The 25776-nt window shown below is 39.7% G+C and overlaps 1 protein-coding gene across 1 annotated transcript in view; it reads left to right on the top strand.

Annotated features, from left to right (window-relative positions):
- The first annotated feature begins 331 nt into the window (after nucleotides 1-331).
- The window catches only part of OPHN1 (oligophrenin 1), a 606425-nt gene continuing 580980 nt past the window's right edge, over nucleotides 332-25776 (top strand). Inside the window, exons 1-2 of the mRNA XM_082681995.1 lie at nucleotides 332-456; nucleotides 1057-1214. Of these exons, the coding sequence (XP_082538121.1) occupies nucleotides 1061-1214 (154 nt within the window). The 5' untranslated portion in view covers nucleotides 332-456; nucleotides 1057-1060. The remainder of the gene's footprint in view (nucleotides 457-1056; nucleotides 1215-25776) is intronic.

Raw genomic sequence — 25776 nt, 5'->3', positions numbered from 1 at the left:
CCGGGTTCTTGCTCGCTCCAGTTTTGGAAGCTTTCCAGGTAGACTCTAGTGCGGTGCACCTGCCCCTTGAGGCTGGGCCGGGACAGCTATTAGCTGGGGAGGGCTGGGAATGCCTTTCGGCGAGAGCCACCGCCCTGGCGGGGTGGTGAGGAGATCGCAGGGAGGAGTCACCGGGCGTGAAACGGAAAGACTACATCTCCCAGGCCGCCACGCTTTCCAGCTGGAGTCTAGGGCGCTGACTGCTCCCCAGTTTCCGTAGGGAAGCGTCGGGCTACTGCAGCTATTGTGCGTCGCGCTGTTGCCCTCCTCTTTCCGCTTGGGCGTCTTTGGAGGAAGGCTACGTTTCATTGCCGCCCCGTCTTAACCCTTCCGGAGCTTAACAGGACAGCAGGCCGGCTCCCTTCGCCCAGGAAGAATTTTGGGAGACGGAGGACTCCGGTAACGAGACCCTAGGGTGTAAGTAAGATACAGCTGAAGGAACCCAAGTCCCCAGGCTCGGTACGAGGGCTTCACCGGGGCAGGGCGGAGGCGCTGGCTTTAAGAAGGGGGAGGGGACAGTGCAATTAGGGTTGCCCGCGGAATTCGGCAAAGGAAATCTTCAGCTGGCTCCGCCGCTGGGAGCAAGGAGAGGCACCTCCCACCCCTGGCGCTCACCCCCGCCCACACCCTGGGCGGGCTGAAGTGTCACGTTTACAATTGCTCGGGAAGGATCCGGCCGGTCTCCGGAGGAGAGCTGAGCTGCAGTTTCTGTCGCCTGTCAGGGGGGCGATGACTAGGGGGCCAGCTGCTTGCTAGGGAGCACCCCGCCGGGATCCGACTGCGTTAGTTAGCTCTCCCAGTCACCTGAAGCAATCGCCAGGCCGCCCGTTTCCGGTACAGACAAGCCAGCTGTCCCCAGGAATCTCATCTGAACAGGTACCTGTCCTCCAAAGGGAGGGAGGCTACAGCTTCCTGAGCGGGTCCTGCACTCTGCGCACCTCATCTTCTCCCTGTACTGTGCCACTGATGCTCTTGGTCTTTGTGTCTTTCCTCTCTCCTTCCAATCCCCGCCATCAGAACCATGGGGCACCCCCCGCTGGAGTTCAGCGACTGCTACCTGGACAGCCCTGATTTCCGCGAGAGGCTCAAGTGTTATGAGCAGGAACTGGAGAGGACCAATAAATTCATCAAAGACGTGATCAAAGACGGCAACGCGCTTATCAGCGCAATGAGAAGTAAGTGGAAGGCTTCGATGAGCAGTTTCCTCGAGCCAGTGGCTCTGGCCTTTGAGCTCTTCCACACCACGGGGAAAGTGGGGATTTAGGGTGATTCTCAGCCCAGGTGTCTGAGGCGAATGGGTTTCCGGACACTTTGGAGTGGGGTCAGTAGAAGTGGAAGGTGGTGGCTGCAACTAGAATTGGGGCTTTTCCCTTTAGTGTCCTTGGCTTTATAAGACAGGATCTGTAGCTGTCCCAGGGACCGTCTTGTTCTGCAACTATCCTTTCTTGTCAGACTGTTTTTCCGAAGGGACAGTCTGCTTGTTCTGTCGGACATGTTTCTACCCATGTAAGAGGCAAAGGGACATCCAAGCTGACTGAGGAACTGCCCTAGGACCTCCTAGAGAATTGGGAATTCAGGCCAGCAGCTTGAGTCAGGGTTTTGTTCCTGCCTGGCCTCTGGTTGCTATAGGTAAGTATGGGGGCAGTAATAAAAAAATTTCAGATGGCAAGTTATTTTCTAAGGAAAGCACCTTTGCCCCAGTGATTTCTTTCTTTAAGTTACTGAGTTATGGTTTTGGTCAAGGTCTGTGTAAGTTCAGAATTATTAAATGACCTCACATGCCACTGAATTCTCCTCGAGGGTGGAACAAAGACCTGCCTAGTCCCTGGCAGGAGGAACCCGGCCCCCTGGGAGCATAGTAGAGAGCTCAGGTTGGGAGTTATCTGGCTGAAGGAACCTCACCTAGCTTGGCTTTCCCAGTGGTCACGGTTAACAGCTGTGGGACTCTCCCCTGCTTCCCCACTGTGTATGGAGTTTTTATTTCTGCTAGTTGGCAGAAGGCTTGGAGTAGGAGAAAGAATAATAAACATCCCCAACAAGAGTGCAGGCAAACCAATCCATTGTGCCAAAGAATATACCCAGAAGAATGGAGGTTAGTGAATGGGTTTATATAATTCATTTTTTCTCTTCTTGGTTGAAAGATGTTTATGAAAAATAAAGTCAAAGTCACTGGCAAATATATTCTGTATGCCTATAACTTTTTTCTGAGTGGATTTATCCCACAAATACTGTGTCTGGTCCAGCGTGGGGACCTTAAGGCAAATGCAGCCAACCAAGAGCAGGGAGAAAGGCTTGGGAGCCGCAGCGCAGGGGTATTTGTTGTGCAGCTCTCCTGATTTGCCCCTTGGAGTCTGTGCTTTCCCTGCATATGTTGTCTGCCCACTTTGGTCAGAATAGAAGTTTTCCAAGTTCCTGCTGGTTGTTTGACTGAATTCGATCATATAATGGTTTGTCCTATTGCAGTCTGAACAAGAGTTAACTCTTGGCAGCACCTTAAAGATGGGGTATTTGAAATGCTGATCCTTAGAAACTTTAGGCCAGGCTTTAGGGTGTGTTGCCACTTAATAGAGTTCATTGAGAGGTTAAAGATATGCAGGTTGTGCCACAAAAGTACTTAGAAAGGTAGGGGTTCCTGAAAGGAAAGGGGGAATGTTTGGATTTTCTTTTTATTTACTTGTTTCAGTAAACTGCTTGGTGCAGTATTCATAGTCAAATGAAGCTCATCTAAGCCCCTGGAAGGGACTGGCTTTGTGAAGTTTAGGGTAAGCTGAAAGTGTTTGTGCTAAAAAATGATCAGCTGAGGAGTATCAGAGAGATTAAAATTCTTAAGAGAAAATAAACAGTTCAGTAAAATGTTTGAGGAAGGGCAAAAGTTTTCTAAGTGAGGGGCAAGTTGCGGTTTTTATTCTTTCCTTTTCTGAGATTAAATGTGGTAAGAGTCAACAATTATGCAGGCTTAAACCTTTGCGTATGGGCAAAAGATCCAAGAGTTATTTTGGTTCAGGGGGCTTCTTGATATTTATGGTGGTTTTGCCTTTCTGAGTATATATAGAAAGCCAAAAATAGGACAGTTAGGAAATAAAACCCAGCAGCTAACCCACACTCCATTTCTTTCCTTTAAGTTGCGTGATTCTAAAAATGTGATTAGCTAGAGGCAAAGGTGGGATGTTTCCCACTGTCTTGACCACAGTAATGTTTATACTCCCACTCTGTTTCCTCACACTGGGCTAGCTGGGCGACTTTTTGAGAGTGAGGTAGACGCAAAACAAAGGTATACTCTTGCTTTGTGTGGAGGAAAAAGGAAGAGAGAACACTGGAAGTGGATTTAGAAGACCTGGGCTACAATCTTGGCTTCACCATTTTGGGATAAGAAGGCACAAATCATTTACTTCATATATAAAATGGGGGTAATTATACGCACCTCACAGAGTTGCTTTGAGGCTGAAAGGAGTTAATGGATTATGAAAGTATTTTGTAAATGGAAACGGCTAAATATTGTAAGTTGTTGATAATACATCTTCAGGTTAATAATATATCTGCTGGTGAATGTGTACTTTTCGGTAGATTTCTAAAGGAAAATACATAAGCAGAAGTAATTGGAAACATATTTTTTGCTGTCATCTTGTTGGAAAATGTCATTCCCTACATTGATGTGTCTCAGCAATTAATTTTGTATACATGTGTGTGGATTCATTTTGTCATTTGGAGTCTGGCATTAAAAGTAAAGAAGAATTATTGGCACCTTTTTATTTAACTTATTAAATTGACCGTCAAATCAACTGGCTAGTGTTTCTAGGAACCAGTGAAACCTAGTGCATCATGCCACAAAAACCAGCTGCAGTTTTTGTTAAAGTTGTTAAGCTAGTTGGAACTTGATTTCGTGCTTGTGTCTGATTTTGTACAGAGCTCTAGATAAGGTTTTAGTCACAACTGTGTATGATGATTAATTTATAAATATAGGTCCTGTTTGGATATTCACATTTTCTTAGATAGATTTGTGCTTAGAGGTAATTGATGTTATGAATGTTCAATATGTCTTCCTTGGGAAAGTGATTCATTCCCTCCCCCCCTTAAATGTGATCTATTCATAATTGTTGGAGTACAAAATGGTGATTATAACTTAAGCCAGTGAAAAATAAAAACACTGGCACTCTTAAAGGTGAATATACTGCACACTTTTCTGTTTGTTCTTTGTTTTTATATAGGCAGCTTTGGTCCCTAGTGTTGTTTGAATATTTTCTACGCACTTAGGCTAGGTATTATTTAGAACAAGTGATATAGCCTCTGCTTAGAACACATATCATTCATTCCGTAAATACTCGTGCACATACTAAATTCAAGCCATTGTTCTCAGGGCTGTCACAGATGTGACAGAGTAAGTCACAGATGGGATCCTGCCCTCAAGGAGGTCCCAGACTAGTAGGGGAGGTAAGATATATGTAGAGATCACCATCATATAAGGGAGTAGATATGGATCAGAGCCATAGAGTGAGACAGGTGGACCCCATGGTATGTGACATTAGAGGGAGAGGTCATTTCCCTGTGGAAGGACAAGGAAAAGCAAAGGAGGAAGTAGCATTGTAATTGGACAGAATTAATAACACTTATCACTTGTTTAGTTGTTCCTATATGCCAGGAATTAAAATCTTGTAAGAGCCTTATGAGGCAAGGATTATTATTCCCACTTTATATATGAAAAAACTGAAGTTCAGAGGCATTAAGTAACTTTCTCAACTGATAAAGGCAAGAGTGAATTAGAGCTCAGACCTTACTCTAAAAGCCCTGCTTATTTTACTGCATTGCACTGTATTCAGGACAGGGCATTTAATGTAGTAGGAATGACATAGAGAATGTAAAAGGATAGCAAATAATTCAAGTCATCTGGAATATATGGTGCAGGAAGAGAAGTTTGGGAGATAAGGTTGGAATGGAAGTTTGAGGTCTTGACTGTGCAGGACCTGTTAAGTACTTCAGACTTTTCTTTATAGGCAGGGAGTATTAAAAACATTTTTGGTAGGAGAGAGACATGGTCTGAGCTGTGTTTTAGGAAGATTCATCTGAGAGTGATGTGTAAGATGTTCCAATTCTAAACAAATATTTGTGACTTTTTCGCAGTTTATTAGGAACTTTAAATTTTCTTTGATATAGCTCAGGGGTCAGCAGACCTCTTCTGTAAAGGGCAATATTTTAGGCTTTGAGGGCCATTCAGTCTCTGTGGCAATTATTTAACTGCCATTGTTGTGAGAAAGCAGCCATAGGTAATATGTACATGAAATGAGAGTGGCTGTGTTCTAATAAAACTTTATTTATTGACATTGAAAAGTGAATTTCACATAATTTTCACGTCACAAAAATAGTGTTCTTCCTTTGAATTTTTCAACTGTTTATAAATATAAAAACCATTCTCAGCTCACCTGGGGCGGTGGCATACAGAAATGGCCGTGGGCTGGGTTTGATTCATTGGTTGTAGTTTGCAGACCTCTGATACGAGTAGTTAACCTAAATGGATTTTTTTATTGGTAAGGCAGTGAATATAGTTATTGCTAAAACATAATGCCATATTTCACATTTTCCATCAACTAATTTTACTTTGGTGTGCTGCTACTTATGCCTGTTCTGCATTCAGGGTTTGCAGGCCCAAATGCTGTCAGTGGCCAAGGAGAAAACAGAAAAGCATGAAGCTATTGGAAGTGGGTTAATAGGGCTGGAGTGATTGGGGTAAAATACAGCAGCCTCATCCCTGTAAAAAAGCCTTCGCTTTCTTTAAAAATGTGATAGCTAAATGAAATATGTTTACAGCCTGGATTCAATCAGGTTGCAACTCCTGAGCTAGATGATCTACTTCTAACAGTCTAGGAGTCTTGGATTCTAATGGGCTAGGAAAATGGAAGGTGATAGTCTCCAGACAGAGATTTCTCTGGGGAAACACACTAGATGCTGCAAATGAACAGAGGCAGAATGATGGTGTAGTGGGAAAAAAAACCTAGACATGATGGGTATGGTGATGGTTCTGCTACTAATGGGGTCTGTGACCTTGGTAAGTCATTTGCTGGGGCCCTTGGTGAGGGGCCCAAAGGTGAGGGTGGGTAGAGGATCTATAAGCCCACTTTCAGATCTAACATTCCATGATTTTTTTCCTGCATATTGTAGTTTAACCATTTGGGAAAGGAATGAGTAACCTCATTATAGGATCTTAATTTATACCTACATAAATTTTTGCCATTATATTAGTATGTTGACAGTATTAATTAAATATAAAAATTTAAACAAAATTTTAAAATAGCCTTTCAAAAACCAAGGATAACATGCTTTATATGTATGTATGTTTATATGTATAAAACAGATGTCAGAAAAAAGGAATTTTATCATTAAGCCCACACATACACATGCACAACCACAAATACACAGGCTGTCTTGGACTAATGAAAACTTATATCTTAAAAGAATGCAAAAATGTCACTTTCTTACATTCTGTACTTTTAAAGACAAGAGTTTTAGATGTTTACGTTAAGGATACTTTTTAGGGTACCTTTTCAGCTCTTGCTTTGGCAACTGGGGAATCTATTCGGTAAGTAATTGCTTTTCTGAAAGGATGGGTCTTTGAGGCAAATTTGATATTGAATATACTTAGTGGAGCCATCTCTAGCTTTGCACACAGGGAACCTGGGTACTAGTTCCAACTGTGCCACTTCCTAGCTGTATGACTCTGAGTAAGTCTTTAGTTTTGCAAACCTAAGTTTTCCCATTTCTAAAATTAGAAGTTTGGTCAGTGAGCTTTAGGGTTCCTCCTGGCTTTCTCATTCAGTTTTCTGGGCTGCCACTGTCTTGCACAAATAGTCAAGCAACCTAAATTGATTCCATCGTAAACTTTGGAGCCAGTTCATCGTTACTCTGGGAGAGTGGGCGAAGGGAAAATCCAACTGATATGTCCAGTGTGAGTAGATGACTTGAATCATGCTAGCCTATTTGATTATCTGCTTGGTGAATGCTTCTTGAGAGGTGCCAACCTGGTGTCCTTCAGTTCTGTCCTGAATAGCTCTATAGTGAGGGAAACCAAAGCTTTTAATCCCTTTGGACTGAGTGTAGTGCTATGGTGTGCAGGGAGGAGTTGGTGATGTAATATATATTCTCAGTCAGCAGATATCCTGTCATTATCCTGGTGATAGTTAATCAGTGACTTGGAGGACATGGAGTTGCAATCGGCTCTCTGTATCTGCAGGTTCTGCATCTCTAGATTTAACCAATGGGGGATCGAAAATTCCAGAAAGTTCCCAAAGCAAAACTTGATTTACCACATGCTAGCAACTGTTTACATAGCATTTACATTATATTAGGTATTATAAGTAATAGGAGGATGTGGGTAGGTTATATGCAAATACTACACCATTTTATATAAGGGACTTGAATATTTGTGGATTTTGGTATCCACAGGGGTCCTGGAACCAATTCCCCACACATAATGAGGGAAGACTGTATTTTAGATATTCTGTAGAGTCGCTCAGATCAATGTAATGAGTATGTCGTAGGGTACTGCTGTTAGTAGATATGAAGCAGTGTCAAATGGAATTTGGTGGAGGCAATATTACCATATTCATAGAAGGTCCTCAGAAGACCAGATTCCAGAGTAGCTGGACTGGAGTGCTGTGGGGACTAGGGTGGAAAAGTGAACCAAGCCAGCCTTTCAGTGTGACCACTTACAAGAAGCTGGTAGGTTTTTTCTTTTTTTTTTATGGATGGTGAATGGTATAGGGGTAGGGTAGGGAAGATTATGGCTTGATCTTATTAAGAAAAGTTTTTCAGAGTTAAGAGTTATGAAGGAAAATTACTTTTCAGCTTCATTTTTATAGCATCATTTTTTAAAAGCATAACCCAAAACTTCTGTTTAATCTGGCACCTGCTTCTCTAATCAGTAACTATAGAAGTTTCCTAAAAGCCCACGATGATCTGGAAAGATACATGCTTTTCCAGGAGAGTATCCTGGAAATCTTGCGCTGATTTTTTTTCTAGTGGGGTGGAGGGCCCTCATGATACGTTATTGGGCTTGTATCAAGTGCTAAAGCCTTACATGTTGTAAAAATAATTAATTTTAATTCAACAAGGATTTACGAAGCACCCACTATGTGTCAGACAACTGGACAACTGGAGATATAATGGCGAATAAGGCTTATATGGGCTCTGCCCTCTTGGAGCGTACTTTAAACATCTGATTACTCACTTAAATAATTGAATTACAGTTGTGAGAAGAGCTATGAAGAAGTTCAGGATATGGTATATATTCTATCACATGTTATAAAGTGGGTCTCTGTCGGGGGAAAAATGAGCTAGACTGTGGAGATGCAACTGTCCATAGGAAAAAAAAAAACTGAGAAGGAAGAGTTCCTAAATCAAAGCTATCTGTTTTACTACTGTGGTAGTTAATGGCCCTGATAATGAGCAAGATTCTTTAAGCGAATGGAGAGTTTGCCAGAAATAGGGTGTAGTATATCTCCTGGGGTCTTTGGCTGTGCTGTGCGGCTTGTGGGATCTCAGTTCCCCAACCAGGGACTGAACCCGGGCCATAGCAGTGAAAGCCCAGAATCTAACCACTAGACCACCAGGGAACTCCCCTCCTTCTTCTTTTATAAGTATATTAAAAATGTTTTTTGAGTAAGTAACGCATGAACATGGTACAAAATTCAAAAGGTCCTCCTCTTGTGTCCCAGTTCCCCAGTTCTTCACACTAGAGGCAACAACTGGCAACTTTTTGCTTACCTTTTAAAAAGAATTTTCCTGGTGCTTTTTTCAACTTCTGCTTCCACAGGAATGTGTTCATTGTGGGCAAATTCTCAGCCACACTGGGGCAAGATTTCTTTAGGATAGTACTTGGAGCGAATGGTAAATTAAAGACCTCATAAAATCAGCTCCTCCATAAAAGCAAAAAGGACACTGGCAAAAGTTGTCAAAATCAACTTTCTCAGAACTCTGTAAATTAACCAAAAGGCTTGCAACAATCTGAAGAATGTTTATTGATGGAAACATGTTGAACCTTTGTAACAGCAAGTTTTGTGGCATTTTAACTTACCCTGCCTCCCATTCCCTTCTCCAGAGCTTTGTGGAAGCCTTGAAAACCTACAGCCCCATAACCATAGTAGCTGTGGAAACCAGTAGCCTTTAGCATCTGAGGGAGAAGAATGGGTTTGTAGTTCCTCAAAGACTCACAGACCTATAGTCTTGTCACTATCTAACCTGTCTCAAAGCTACCTAGAAAAGCCCTATTCACACAGCTTCTCATTACTTCATCTGATTTAGAGTTAGCTCAGTGGGAAAAGTTCTAACCCCAAGGTGTTTAACATCACAGGTGACTTAGACTAACTGACACCAGTCAGGGCAAGCAAAATCCTGGCCAAAAACATAAAAGGGGAATGAGATGTCTACTGGGGGCTTTGAAAAGCTCTGACATATTCCAGCAGATCTAGAAGGCCATGTGCATGCCCAGGGCTGTGCATGTACCTAGAAAATACCTGAGAGGGCCCCAATTTCTCTCCTATGGCTGAACTTGAGGCAGAGTTATAAACTGCTTGGCTGAGTGTTGAAGAAATGACCCAGCATGCACACAGAACCCCTCAGAAAAAAGTGGAAGACTTAATGGTTCAAGACATTTAAGGAGATCTCTGAACAGTTACCAGCTGGCTACTAAACTAACCAAGCAGAGACTTTAGGGGCCACACACTACAAGGAATACAGACATTACAGAATTTGTCCAAGAAATATGATAAACAAACAAACAGCAACAAAAACAATGACAAAAACAACAATAACAACAGAACCTGGGGGAATCTGATTTCCAGAAGTACCACATTACATTGTCTAAAATGTCCCATTTTCTACAAAAAATGATTAGATATGCAAAGAAACAGAAAAGTATGGTTCATACACAAGAAAAAAGCTGTCAGTAGAAACTGTCCCTGATGGAGCCGAAATGTTGGAATTTAGACAAAAAATTAAATCAGCTAATATAAATATATTCAAAGAACTAAAGGAAACCATGTCTAAAGATTTAAAGGAAAGCCTGAGAACAATATTTCACCAAAGAGACAAGGAAAGCCTGAGAACAATGTTTCACCAAAGAGACCATATAAAGAGATAAAAATTATAAAGAAGAGCCAGATAGAAATTCTAGAGTTGAAAAGTAAAATAACTAAAATGAAAAATCCATTAGAGAGGTTCAACAGCAGTTTTGAGCTAGCAGAAGAGTCATAGAACTTGAAGATAATCCAGTCTGGGATTATCCAATCTAAGCAAAAGAAAGAAAAAAATGAACAGAGTCCCAGAAATTGTGTGACACCATCAAGTGTATCAACATGTGCATAATGAGAGTCCCAGAAGGAGAAGAAAGATAGAAAAAAGCAGATAGAATATTTGAAGAAATAATGGTCAAAACTCCCCCAATTTGATGTGCAACACTAATCTCCAGATCCAAGAAGCTCAAAAAACTCCAAGTAGGATAAACTGAAGAAGATCCATACCTAGATACATTATAGTCAAACTGATGAAAACCAAAGACAAAGAGAGAATCTTGAAAGAAGGAAGAGAAAAACAATTCATCAGGTGAACAGAACCCTCAATAGAATTAAGAGCTGATTTCCCATCAGAAACCATGGAGACTGGAAGGCAGTGGACTGACATATTCAAAGTGCTGAAAGAAAAATAATGTCAATCAAGAATTCTTTATTCATCAAAACTATTCTTTTAAAACAAGGGAGGGGCTTCCCTGGTGGTTCAGCGGTTAAGACTCCATGCTCCCAATGCAGGGGGCCTGGGTTCGATCCCTGGTCAGGGAACTAGATCCCGCATGCCCACAGCTAAGAGCCTGCATGCTGCAACTAAAGATTCCACACGCTGCAACTGAAGATCCCGCATGCTGCAACTAAGACCTGGCGCAGCCAAATAAGTAAATAAATAAATATTTTTTAAAAAAGGGAGAATTAAGACATTCTCAGAATTAAAACAAAACAAAACAAAACTGAGAATTGGGGCTTCCCTGGTGGCGCAGTGGTTGAGAATCTGCCTGCTAATGCAGGGGACACGGGTTCGAGCCCTGGTCTGGGAGGATCCCACATGCCGCGAAGCAACCAGGCCCGTGAGCCACAACTACTGAGCCTGCGCATCTGGAGCCTGTGCTCTGCAACAAGAGAGGCCGCTATAGTGAGAGGCCCGCGCACCGCGATGAAGAGTGGCCCCCGTTTGCCACAACTAGAGAAAGCCCTCGCACAGAAATGAAAACCCAACACAGCAAAAATAAATTAATTAATTAATAAACAAACAAAAAACAAAAACAAAAAAACACTGAGAATTGGTCACTAGCAGAACTGCCTTACAGGAAATACTAATGAGAGTCCTTCAGGATGAAATGAAAGAATGATGTATGGTAATTTAAATCTGCACCAGTAAATGTAACTACATAGGTATATATGAAAGACACTATAACTGTCTGTTTTTTAGTAACTCATTTCTTCTCTATTTGGTTTAAATGACAGCTGTGTTGTATAATAGTTATAAAACTGTTGATCTTATGATATATAAAAATGAAATATGCATGCAATACTGTACAAAGGATATGGAGGAAGCAATTATATGGTAACAATGTTTCTGTATGCTTTCTAAGTTAAGTTAAAATTAATCTGAGCCATATTGTAATTTTAATCTTGAGGTCAGCCACTAAGAAAATAACTAAAAAATATATAGTGAAAGAAATAACACAAGAATCAAAATAGTACATTAGACAATATCTATTTAACACAAAAGGTAGTAATGGAAAAATAGAGGGAAAAGATGACAGCTAGAAAACAAAGTAAATGGCAGACATAAATCCTATCTTATCAGTAATAGTAAATGTAAATGGAATACACACTTCAGTAGAAAGGCAGAGATGGGCAAAGTGGATAAATTGATCAAAAATGGATTAATTGATTGAAATGTATGCTGTCTTTTAAGAGCCACATTTTGTGTTCAGAGACACAAATAGGTTGAAAGTGAAAGGATAGAAAAATATACCAGGCAAATAGTAACCAAAGAGACTTAGGATGGCTATATAAACATCAGAATATATTTTAAGACAAAATTTTTATGACATTCAAACAAAAACATTGTATAATGGTAAAACTGTCAATATATCAGCAAGATATCAAGTTATAAACATATGCACCTAACAACAGTGCCCCAAAATACATGAAGCAAAAGTGGACAGAATTGAAGGGAGAAATAGGTAATGTAACAGTAATAGTTGGAGACTTCAATACTGTACATTCCATAATGGGTAGAACTACTAGACAGAGCTCAGTGAGTAAATAGAGGAATTGAGCAACACTATAAACCAAGTAGATCTTCTACAGACATCTGTGGAACACTCCACACAACAGCAGAATACAGTTCTTAAGTGCACATGGAACATTTTCCAAGACAGACCCTCTGATAGGCCACAAAACTTGCCTGAATATATTTATTTATACAAATTATGTTCTGTAGCCACAGTGGGATGAAATTACAAATCAATAGCAGAAGGATATTTAGGCAGTTCATAAATATGTGGAAATTAAATATCACACTCCTAAGTAACCAGTGGGTCAAAGAAGAAATCACAAGGGAAATTAGAAAATACTTTGGAATGAATAAAAATGAAAACACAACATGCCAAAACTGATGGGATGCACCAAAAGCAGTGCTTAGGGGAAAATTTATAGCTTTAAACACGTACGTTAGAAAAGAAGATCATAATTCAATAAGCTGACCATCCACATTAAGAAACTAGAAAAAGAACAAATGAATCCCAAAGCAAATAGAAGGAAAAAAATGATAAAGTTAGAGTAGAACTAAATGAAATAAAGAATAGGAACATCTATTTTCTCTATTTAAAATAGAGAAAATTAAAAAAAAATCAAGATTTGGTTTTTAAAAATAACATTGAGAAACCATTAGATAGACTGACAAAGACAAGAGAGAAAAGACTCAAAATATTAAAAGTATGAATGAAGGAGGAGACACTACTACCAAACTTACAAAAATAAAAAATGAATAAATGGGAATACTATGAAAACTGTATGCTGATAAATTATATAATTTAGATGGAATTGACAAATATCTAGGAAGACACAAACTACCAAAATTGACTCCACAATAAATGGAAAGTCTGTGTAGACCTATAACAAATAAAGGCATTGAATTAGTAATCAAAATACTACCCACAAAGAAAAGCCCAGGCCTAGATGGCTTCACTGGTGAATTCTTCCAACCTTTAAAGAAAAATTAATACTCATCCTTCTCAAACTTCCAAAAGTTAGAAGAGGACACTTCTTAACACATTTTCTGAGGCCACATACCAAAACCAAAGATATCACAAGTAAACTCTTGACCAAATTCCCTTAAGAATGTAGATGCAAAAATCCTCAACAAAATACTAGCAAAACCAAATCCAGCAACATATAAAAAGAGTTATACACCATAACCAAGTGGAATTTATTCCAGGAATGCAAAGTTAGTTTAACATCTAAAAATCTGTCAGTGTAATAGTATAATATACCAGATAACTAGAATAAGGGAAAAAGCATTATTATATCAATAGATGCAGATATTTTAAAAAGTCCACTACTTTATTATGCTAAAAACACTAAACAAACTAGGTATGTCAGGTTAGTGATTGTCTAAGGCTGGGGGAGAGGATCAGGGCATGTTGTGACTAGTAATGGGCAAAGGATTTCTTTTTGGGGTTGTAAAATTTTTCTAAAATTAGATTGTGATGTTAGTTGCACAACTCTGTGAGTATACTAAAAACCACTTAATTGTACACTTTAATAAGTGAATTTTATGGTATGATTGTGCTTGGAGAAACAGAGGTGCTTGGTTTATGTACTGATACCTTCCTTTGGCTCTTCCTTATAGAACAACAGAACTGGGAATTTGTTTAGAAAGCTTCACATCCACTCTGTTGAGTTTATATCCAGGGAAAGGAAGCCAAGAGAGAGAACTGACTCTTCCAGAGATCTAGAGCTAGAGCCTGAATTGGGACCAGAATCAGATTTTCTGGTTTCCCATTCCAAGGCTCTTTCTGCACTGTACTCTAAAGCAGGTACCTTGCATTAAAACCGTGTGGATGTTCTTTATTGGGGCTGGGGGTTCTTTTGTTTGAAGTGACCCAGTTGGCAGTGAAGAACTGTGCTAGTGGAAAGTTTCCTTTCATTCTCTTTCCTCCATTATCATGGCTGGGATCAGGTGGTTTCCGTGTTGAGCAATCTAGCCCCATTTTAATTAGGGCCTGGTTATGTTTTATTTTTGTCACAGAAGAATGACAGTATATTACATCTTGGTGGTGTGCCACCTGTCCTCTTTGTTTCCTGCTCCAAGAACCTACACCAGCTGGTTGGGCAGTTCCAGAGGCCTACGCTCTTCTCTGCTCACCTGTTGACTTCTTACGGCAGATGCAGCTGCTTTTCATGTAGCGGATAGTGTATATTGGGAAATATGTGGCGTCACTAAAGGGTGACAAAGTCCTCCCTCCATATTATTTTTATCCCTAGGCACCATGGAATTTCTCACTAGTGGCAAGCAGTAGGCCCAGCACTATAGTACCATATTAGGAACTTCAAGGCAGTTATTTGCAAGAGGTTTTCATTAAGGACTTCCCCAGAAGCAGGAGGGCCACATTTCAGCTTCCAACTCTCCAGCGCCAGGCTCTCGTGGAAAAGCCTTTCCCTGTGATTGGAAAAGTATGTATTATGCATGTGGCAGTTGACAGATGGAGACTAATCCTGAATTCATCCATCCTGAATTCATTAGGTGGGGGGAGGAGGGTGGGTAACAAGCCAGCGAGGTGTTTTATAGCTGCCCCTTACAACTTTTGCTTAAAGCAGGAAAAAAAAAAACTGGAAAGAGAGTTCTGAAGAGAATGTCTCTGTTACCATTATCACCATGCTGAATTTCTCTTTTTTCTTAACATGGGAAATATTGATATCTTTCCATATTTGGTTTATCTGGAGTGATTTGTCTTCTAGAATCCAAGCCCAGTGTTTCAGGGTTTTTGGAAGGGGTACCAGTGTGCTAATTGGGTAACAGCTCAGCCAGGGAGTGTATGGCTGCACCAGCAGAATTAAAGGGGAGGGAAAGCTGGGCTTTCTTGGCATTTTGTTTGCGTTTCCTTTGTGAAAAGCAGATGCTGTTTAACTGTTCCCTTTTCTTTTTGATTAATGGGCAGTATCTTGCTGGGAATGGACTCATAGAGTTCTAAGGGACTTAAGAGAACATTTTGTTTAACTCTTCCATATTTCAGATGAGGAAGCAAACCTAAGAGGGGGTATTCCTTGTCCAAGGTCACTGAGACAGTTAATCACAGAGTCAGTACGGGAACCCAGTAATCAGTCCCACTCTTGGGCTCTGTGCAATGTCACTGTGCCTTACGAAAACAGTCTCTACCCTTCACCAATCTCTTTTTGCTGAGCCAGTGATTTTTTTCAGAATCACTTTCAGCTTGTGAAAGAAAAGAATTGTTTTCTCTTCACTGCCTCTGGCCAAGAATGCACCTCCAGTGTTGGTCTGAAGGCAGCCAAGCATTTCACAGACCTGCAGGAATGGAGTAGGGGAAGGTCAGGAAATCTGAAGTCACTGCTGTACTTTTTCTGGTTGGCCCTTGCCTAGTAGGAACTTGATGAAATAGAAGATCAAGAGACAGACCTTCTATAATAGAACACTTACCCCTAGATATGTGGAATTTAGAGAATGAAATTATGAATGAGGAAGAAACAACTGTAATACAAATTGAGTTGGGATTTAGGTTTGGTAATGTTTGTGCTGGGCAACAGCAAGGCTGGGATTTGTGAACGTGATCTCACTCAGGTTGACCAATTACCTGGATGTGGGCATAGATATAGATATGGGCATAAGCTAATATTTACAGAGCACTTTATAATATACAAGGCACTTTCACATACATTATATAACTTAATCTGGGAAGAAAAGTGTTATCTCTATTTTATAGATGAGGAAACTAAGACTTACAGAGTTTAAGAGCTTTCATGCTACTAGTCAATAGTAGAGCTAAGACTTAGATTTTCTGAATATTTCCACTGTTCCACTTTGATTTTATTTCCTTTAATGATGAAAGAGAATGTAAGTGCTGTTCAGAGCAGCAGGTAGTTCAGAAAGTAGAGTTAATGAAGAAGAGATATGGGGCCTTCCGTAGAGAAATGGGAACAGCCATTAGTACGCATCTCCACAGGAAGTGGCCATTAGGAAAGGTGTGAAAGCTGGAGAATAGCAGTAGAGGAGTGGGTAGCTAACAGGACCGATACACCAGAGCTTGTGGTAGAGTTTCTGGCGTCATCAATCTTGGGCTATTCTGTGAGCTCCTGTGGGGAAGACTCTCTAGACCAAGGTAGAAGCTTAAAAGCAGAATTCTCTGAAGCCAACGGAGGTGGTTAAAAGGAATTAGGGAAGCTTCATATTGTGATGAGGGAGAGTGTGACCCTGGGCCTTTTTAATTACATCTTTAGGATGGAAAATAAACCTAAAAATTGTAAATTAGTTAACAAGGAAGAAAAATAGGGACATATTTTAATAGGCTGCTCAGTTTTTGATTCTGAAAGTTTCATAGGTGGTACAGACATTATTTAGCCCAAGTTATCCGTGAATGGTGAATTTTGGGGCTAATACACATCTTGTTTAAAACCAGTTTCATTCTTAGATGGAGTTATGTATTTGAACTGATGCCATACATAATACTGCTTCATAAAAATAATGAAAATATAACATCTTTCATAGTATTTTTCAGTTCACCAAACAGTTTGACCTATGATCTCAATTTGATCTTTAACAACAACCCTATGAGCCAGTCAGGCAGGGTACTATTAGTGTTCCTCTTATGTAGGTGAAGTAACAAAGGGAAGTAATGATTTCACAGTTTTACAGATGAGGAAATTGAAAATCAGAAGTTGCTCAGAGTTACTCAGCAGTGTGTGGCAAATAGGGGTCAAAACCCAGATCTTCTGGCTCCTAAGGGCAGGAAATTTTCTACTGTATTCTGATGTATGCTCTGTTGAAGGGGGTCAGTGCTTATGCCTTGCAGGGTGAGTATGGGAAGTCTGTGCCTCTGGGCTTTCCTGTATGGTCCCTTCCTGTGGTAGTTACCTGATTCTTCCCGATGTCTGTCTCAGCTCTGACCTGGCTTTGCACTCAGCCCTCTTCTGCTCCTTGAGCCTTTCCTCCTAACACCATCTCATATGCAGCTCACTGTAAAACCCTCAGTGTTGCCTGTTGCCAGTTGCCATCTCCTTCACCCTCCCTCTCAGAGACCTTTTGCCTTAATGTGCCTTGTTTTTTTGCCTGGTCACCTGTCCTTGCTCTGATGACTCACCTGCCATTCTCCAAATTGTGATTTAAATTCTTTTGGACCCCCTCATGCCATGTGTTAGGCAGCCCCCATTCAAAGGAGCTCATAAATATTGGTGTGCCATGGCGATATTTAGGACCAATCCATTTGCCTTTCTCTTACCCCTGTGCCTTTAATCAGCTTCTGCTCCCCTGCCAGTATGGAGATGTCATGTTTCTTAGGCAGAGCCCATTATATAGATTTCCTTTACAGCAGGCAATTTTGCCCTAGTCCATATCTGGCATTATTACCAAAGCTATTGCTGTTGTTTCGTCAGGTCTAACAAGTCCAGCAGGATCTGGCTGATTGAAGCCTTAAACCAACCACTGGGTAAGGAGGCACTTGCTTGGCAAGTCTCTCTAGAGAGAATTCTTTTCTTTTTGTAGTGGTCTCACCCTCAAGGAGTTAGTAGCCCCTTTCAGGACTGACTTTCCCAAAGTTTGGCCCTCCAGGAGCTTCTAGGTGTTCTGAAGGCTGCTGGCCAATTGTGGCTTTGATGTTTTTTATGGGATACTGTCTGAGTTTCTGCACCAGGCAGGAATTAATAGCATGATGTTTAATAAAAACCATGTGTCATCCCCCTGGCACACCAGAGAAGGTATCTCTGGTCTCTCCACTAGACGAGTGAAGAGTTTTATTTTCTAATGGTGACAAGTACAAGTAAGTAGAATGGATATTCACAGGTCTTGTTTACTTTGAAGTGTTTTGTAGCCTCTAATTTTGAGAATAACTGATTGAAGGAAACTTTCTAGCCTTGCACCTTTGCTCTTTGTTCCTTCTCAGGAGTCCTGAGAAGAAGGGTGAGGGAAAAAGGAATAGTAACTTGATTTCTCAAAGCGGTCTCCTTGCTTTATATGAACTAAAGCAGGGGTCAGCATACTAGGGCTCATGGGCCAAGTCCTGCCCACCACCTGTTTCTGTAAGTAATGTCTGTTTTTGTAAATAACATTTTATTGGCACCTAGCCACACCTACTTGTTTATATACTGTCTACAGCTGCTTTTGCCCTAAAATGGAGGAGTTGAGGGCGAGTATAGCCCTTAAAGACTAAACTAGGCTGTTCATTAATTGGCTGTTGTTGAGTACAGCAGGGCATTGAGTTCCGTGAGTGTTCCTTGGACCTTCTTGTTGTCCAGCTTCAGCTGAGTGTGTGTAGAGAGGTATGCAAGGAAATGGTTTTGGAAATAGCCTACTTCCTCATACATAATGAAGATTTTAGAATCCATATGGTGCTACTAGGTGTTTTCCTGTTTGAATGGGCAAAGTCTCCATTACCAGTGTTGCATCCCTAGTACCTACCCCAGGGCCTGACACAATCTCAGCTCTCGTATCAAGAAGTTATCATCCAGGGGTTGTGCTTTCCCCAGTGGCCAGTCAGAAACACACAGTTTGCCCTTTTTGATTGTCTTTTGATATTTGGTCATGAACCCCTGTTTCTTTCCCATTATAGACAGTCATTGGGATTTTTTACAAAGCCCCTGAATAGTTTATAAGCATTTGTTGATTTTGAATTAGTATATTATGCCCTAAGGTATATGGTACAACTAAGTAATACATAAGTAATGTATGGCTCTGCTGGAAGGGAAACCCATGATTTTTGACATATTATTTATCATAAGAGATAAATAAGATAACAGGAATCTCTTTCTCTCTGTCAGATTTGGGAACTTCTGGTTCATTAAAGGGGCCAGACCAGCATTTCCCTTTATAGTTAATAATGATATAATATACCAAGTGGTGAAGGCCACAGGACAGGAACCACAAAAGTCACAACAGGCCATGTTGTCCAGTCAGACTTTCTCCAACTGGTCAGATATTTCACTGAGGTCTAAAGAAATGAAATGTTATGAACAGGAGTACCTCTCAGCTTTCCTGGTTCTTATTTATTCCTTGTGATTGATTGGTATGATTCTGGTATTTTACTATGATTATTTTGGTATGATTTAAAAGGAATTTTTAAAATGTGGCAGTTGTTAGATGCAATTTCATGTTATTGGTGGTACTTTTACTAAAATGGATTAACTTGGCATCTAAAACCTAGTTTTATAGTTTTAAAAACTATAAAGGTTCTCCTATATAAGTAGGGCAAAGAGAATAAGAACTATAGTGTTAGAGGGGGTCTGGGTGTTCATGGAGTCAACTGCTTTGTTTTCCAGCCATCTAAACCAGCCAAGATAGGTAAGAACTAGAGAAAGAATGGAATTAGATTGTTGCCTTGGGGATGTTTTTCATCATTAACTTCTGTCGTTTGGGAGCACTAGAAACTAGTTAGGGAAAATATAACATTTGGACCCCAGAGCTTTAATTAAGTCTCCTATTTTTTTTTTTGTTTGTTTTCAATCTAACCTGCATGACACTTGGGACTAAGGGGTTAAAGATAGTCTTGGTTGAAGCTATCTATGTTACTGAGTTTAGCTTTCAGCATATTCTCTATCTAGGAAGGAGAGCTCATCAGCAAGGCAGTATGGTGAGGCTTAGCACAGTGGTTGCTGCTGTGGGAATAAGTGTTGTCATTGGAGGAATACAGACCTGGTTTCAAATTCCATATCTGCCATTGACTAGTTGGGTGACATTTGGCAAGCTACCAGCCTCTTAAAGTCTCAGTTTCCTCAACTATAATTGGAGACAGTAATACCAACATTGGCCATTGAGTGTATTAATAAAATAACATATTTAAAAGTAACATGCCTTTAATAAGTCTCTGTTATCTAAGAGTTTTCTTAAAAAACATATTTTTTATTAAAGTATAGTTGATTTACAATATCATGTTAGTTTCAGGGGTAAAGCACAGCAATTTGGTTTTATATATATATATACATACACACGTATACACACATACACACACACACACACATATATACATATATATATATTCCTTTTCAGATTCTTTTCCCTTATAGGTTACTGCAAAATACTGAGTATCGTTCTCTGTGCTATACAGTTAAAAAACATATTTATGGCAATACTTGTGCCATAAATAAATTTTATCAGTAGTAGTCAGCAACTTGTTTGGAGTTTCAATGTGGGTGATTTCTTGAGAATTCAAGAATACGTTTTACAAAGAGAAGAGCAAAGAATGCATCACATTGCTTTCTGTCATACAGCTCTGCAGATACTCTAATGAGAATAAAGTAGGGACTGATCAGAAAGCCTTCTAGGCTGGCTTATGAAAGCAGTTTCACTCACAAAGAAAATATCAGTGTGCCTGGTCTTGGTCTCTTTTTCTATAATAACCATTTGAGAAAGATTGGCATTGTTATTTGTCATGTCCTTGAATGTGATGTTGTATCTTTGCTTTGATTCTACTGGCACTGAGAAAGGGAATACTAGTTAGGTCTGGTCAAAGTGCCTAACACAGTGCCTGGCCCTCAGTATTCTCTAAGTATTTTATTTAAATTGAATAATGAGATCTTATTTTATAGCAGATAAATTGAGACACAGAACAGTTAAGTGGCTTATCCAGGGATTAACCTTGTGGCCTTGTCCATATGGGACCTGGTCTCCTGCCTTGGTTTCTTAACACAAACCCTTCCCTTTCCCACCTTTCTCTTGCTCCAAGCATATTGTGCAGTGTAATGTAAAGACTTCCTTCCCTCTTACCAGCTGGTGATATGCTTCTACCTAAATTAGGAGAGTGGGTTAAAAATGCAGTGAGAGTGCCATATGGCAATTCAAATGTTTTATCTAGGATTTCAATAGTTGTTGAAATTACAACAAATAGGGAGGACTCTCTTTTTTTGTCTGTTTCATCAGAGCTGAAGCTGAACAAAGGGGCTTGGGTTGGGGTGTGGGGAAGGATGGGTGGCCATGGCATAAATTTTATAGGCAGATGGTGTTGGCTTGGAAGAAAATCAAGCTAACAGTGATGTGTGGATGTGGGTATAGAGAGTATATCTCCTTCTACAGCCTGAATCTTTGAATCTGATTACATTCCCCAGGGACTTCACATTGATTAACAAAGTTCATTATTCTGATAGAGAAAGTCATGGCGCAAGGCTAATGTACATTAGTGGAGCTGTGTGTAGAAATCTCTCCCTGAATATACAGACATCCTCTGTCTCTAGAAAGCTGGCCTCTGTTTGAACTTCTCACTATGCCCCAGTTGTTGCAGAAGTAATTTAGAAACCCCAGAAGAAATACGTAAACAAGGTCTGTTACACACTGGGCTTAAACAAGTTGGAGAGGAATAATTTCACATTTAATGACAGGCTGTTTGGCTTGTTTGTCTTTCCTCTCCTTTTGCTTCCTGTCTGGCATTGAGTCACTGCAACAGCTCTTTATGATTGTAGGGAGCCTTGGCCAAGGAGGAAATAGAGCCCAGGTATTTTGATTCCTGATCTGACATCTGGACTACCTTTAGAATGCTTCTGGAACTTGTATAAATGAAGAAATGCTTTGAAGATTAATACTAGACAAAAAATAAACACTTCCACATGAAAAGCCCGCTTTAGTTGCGTAGTTGTTTTCTCCCCTTTTCAGGTCCCAAGTGCACAGCTGAGATGGGCTTATTATCTTTCTTTCTATGTACTGTTTTAGACAAGTTCTTCTCTGTTTATAAAATTTCCTTCTGATTATCAATACTCCTTATGAGGTCAGGAAAGAGGTATGTTTAATAGAGTCTGAAAAATAATTTGAAAATTATTTTTAATTGTGGTAAAATATATATAACATAAAATTTACCATTATAACCATTTTAAGGATACAGTTCAGTGGTATTAAATAAATTCACATTGTTGTGCAACCATCACCACCATCCATCTCCAGAACTCTTTGCATCTTCCAAAACTGAAGGTCTATACCTATTAAATAGTAACTCCCATTCCTCATTGCCTCAGCCCCTGGCAACCACCATTCTACTTTCTGTCTCTATGAATTTGACTATTCCAGGCACTTCATATTATGAACTTACACAGTATTTGTCTTTTTGTGACTGGCTTATATCACTTAGCACAATGTCTTTAAGGCTTATCCATGTTGTAACATGGATCAGAATTCTCTTTCTTTTTTAATTGAAGTATAATTGAATTACAATATTATATTTGTTTCAGGTATATAGCATGGTGATTTGATATTTTTACACATTACAAAATCATCACCACAGTAAGTCTAGTTGCCATCTGTGACCATAGAAAGTTATCACAATGTTATTGACTATATTCCCTATGCCATACATTAATTACATCTCTGTGACTTATTTATTTTATAAGTGGAAGTTTCTGCTTCTTAATTTCCCTTACCTATTTCATTCATATCCCCACCCCACTCTCCTCTGTCAACTACCAGTTTGTTCCATGTATCTATTAGTCTTTTGTTTTGTTGTATTATGTTTGTTCATTAGTTTTTTTTTTTAGATTCCACATATAGGTGAAATCATATGGCATTTGTCTTTCTCTGTCTAACTTATTCCACTTAGTATACTACCCTCTAGGTCCATCCATGTTGTTGCAGATGGCAAGATTTCATTCATTTTTATGAGTGAGTAATACTCCACTGTATGTATATTACACATCTTCTTTATCCATTTGTCTGTTGATAGGCACTTAGGTTGCTTCCACATCTTGGCTATTGTACATAATGCTGCGGTAAACATGGGGTGCATATAGCTTTTGAAATCAGTGTTCTGTATTTTTTTGGAAAAATACTGAGAAGTGGAATTTATGTATAGTATGGTAGTGCATTTTTAATTTTTCGAGGACCCTTCATATTATTTTCCACAGTGGCTTCACCAATTTACATTCCCACCAAAAGTGTATGAGGGTTCCTTTTTCTCCACATCCTCGCCAACACTTACTTGTTGTCTTTTTGACAGTAGCCATTCTGACAGGGGTGAAGTGATATCTCATTGTGGTGTTGCATTGCATTTCTCTGATGATTAGTGATGTTGAGCATCTTTACATGCGTCTGTTGGCAATCTGTATGTCTTCTTTGGAAAAATGTCTTTTCAGGTCCTCTGCCCATTTTTTAATTGTGTTGTTTATAGTTTTGATGTTGAGTTGTATGAGTTTTTTGTTTATTTTGGATATTAACCCCTTATCAGGTATATTGTTTTCAGATATCTTCTCTCATTCACTAGATGGCCTTTTCATTTTGTTGTTTCCCTCGGTGCAAAAGCCTTTTAGTTAGATGTAGTCCCATGTGTTTATTTTTATTTTTGTTGCCCTTGCTTGAGGAGACAGATCTAAAAGAATATTGCTAAGAATGATGTAACAAAGCTGCCCATTCTTCCTTCTAGTTTTATGGTCTCAGATCTTGAGGTTTTTTTTTTTTTTTACATGTTTATTGGACTATAATTGCTTTACAATGGTGTGTTAGTTTCTGCTTTATAACAAAGTGAATCGGTTAAGCATATACATATATTCCCATATCTCTCCCCTCTTGCATCTCGCTCCCTCCCACCCTCCCTATCCCACCCCTCTAGGTGGTCACAAAGCACCGAGCTGATCTCCCTGTGCTATGCAGCTGCTTCCCACTAGCTATCTATTTTACGTTTGGTAGGGTATATATGTCCATCCCACTCTCTCGCTTTGTCCCAGATTACCCTTCCCCCTCCCCATATCCTCAAGTCCATTCTCTAGTAGGTCTGTGTCTCTATTCCTGTCTTACCCCTAGGTTCTTCATGACATTTTTTTCCCTCAAATTCCATGTATGTGTGTTAGCATACTGTATTTGTCTTTCTCTTTCTGGCTTACTTCACTCTGTATGACAGACTCTAGGTCCATCCACCTCATTAGAAATAACTCAATTTCGTTTCTTTTTATGGCTAATATTGCTTTGTATATATGTGCCAAATCTTCTTTATCCATTCATCTGATGATGGACACTTAGGTTGCTTCCATGTCCTGGCTATTGTAAATAGAGCTGCAATGAACATTTTGGTACATGACTCTTTTTGAATTGTGGTTTTCTCAGGGTATATGCCCAGTAGTGGGATTGCTGGGTCATATGGTAGTTCTATTTGTAGTTTTTCAAGGAGTCTCCATACTGTTCTCCATAGTGGGTGTACCAATTCACACTCCCACCAGCACTGCAAGAGTGTTCCCTTTTCTCCACACCCTCTCCAGCATTTATTGTTTCTAGATTTTTTGATGATGGCCATTCTGACTGGTGTGAGATGATATCTCATTGTAGTTTTGATTTGCATTTCTCTAATGATTAATGATGTTGAGCATTCTTTCATGTGTTTGTTGGCAGTCTGTATATCTTCTTTGGAGAAATGTCTATTTAGATCTTCTGCCCATTTTTGGATTGGTTTGTTTGTTTTTTTGTTATTGAGCTGCATGAGCTGCTTATAAATTTTGGAAATTAATCCTTTGTCAGTTGCTTCATTTGCAAATATTTTCTCCCATTCTGAGGGTTGTCTTTTGGTCTTGTTTATGGTTTCCTTGCTGTGCAAAAGCTTTGAAGTTTCATTAGGTCCCATTTGTTTATTTTTGTTTTTATTTCCATTTCTCTAGGAGGTGGGTCAAAACGGATCTTGCTGTGATTTATGTCATAGAGTGTTCTGCCTATGTTTTCCTCTAAGAGTTTGATAGTTTCTGGCCTTACATTTAGGTCTTTAATCCATTTTGAGCTTATTTTTGTGTATGGTGTTAGGGAGTGATCTAATCTCATACTTTTACATGTACCTGTCCAGTTTTCCTAGCACCACTTACTGAAGAGGCTGTCCTTTCTCCACCATACATTCCTGCCTCCTTTGTCAAAGATAAGGTGACCTTATGTGCGTGGGTTTATGTCTGGGCTTTCTATCCTGTTCCATTGGTATGTCTTTCTGTTTTTGTGCCAGTACTGTACTGTCTTGATTACTGTAGCTTTGTAGTATAGTCTGGAGTCAGGGAGCCTGATTCCTCCAGCTCTGTTTTTCGTTCTCAATATTGCTTTGGTTATTCGGGGTCTTTTGTGTTTCCATACAAATTGTGAAATTTTTTGTTCTAGTTCTGTGAAAAATACCAGTGGTAGTTTGATAGGGATTGAATTGAATCTGCAGATTGCTTTGGGTGGTAGAGTCATTTTCACAATGTTGATTCTTCCAATCCAAGAACATGGTATATCTCTCCATCTATTTATATCATCTTTAATTTCTTTCATCAGTGTCTTATAATTTTCTGCATACAGGTCTTTTGTCTCCTTAGGTAGGTTTATTCCTAGATATTTTATTCTTTTTGTTGCAATGGTAAATGGCAGTGTTTTCTAGATTTCACTTTCAGATTTTTCATCATTAGTGTATAGGAATGCCAGAGATTTCTGTGCATTAATTTTGTATCCTGCTACTTTACCAAATTCATTGATTAGCTCTAGTAGTTTTCTGGTAGCATCTTTAGGATTCTCTATGTATAGAAACATGTCATC

This window comes from Grampus griseus (assembly GCF_964374135.1).
Source record: "Grampus griseus genome assembly, chromosome: X".
Taxonomy (NCBI): Eukaryota; Metazoa; Chordata; class Mammalia; order Artiodactyla; family Delphinidae; genus Grampus; species Grampus griseus.
Note: the sequence above shows the minus strand (reverse complement) of the source record. Positions and strands in the feature narration are given on the sequence as shown.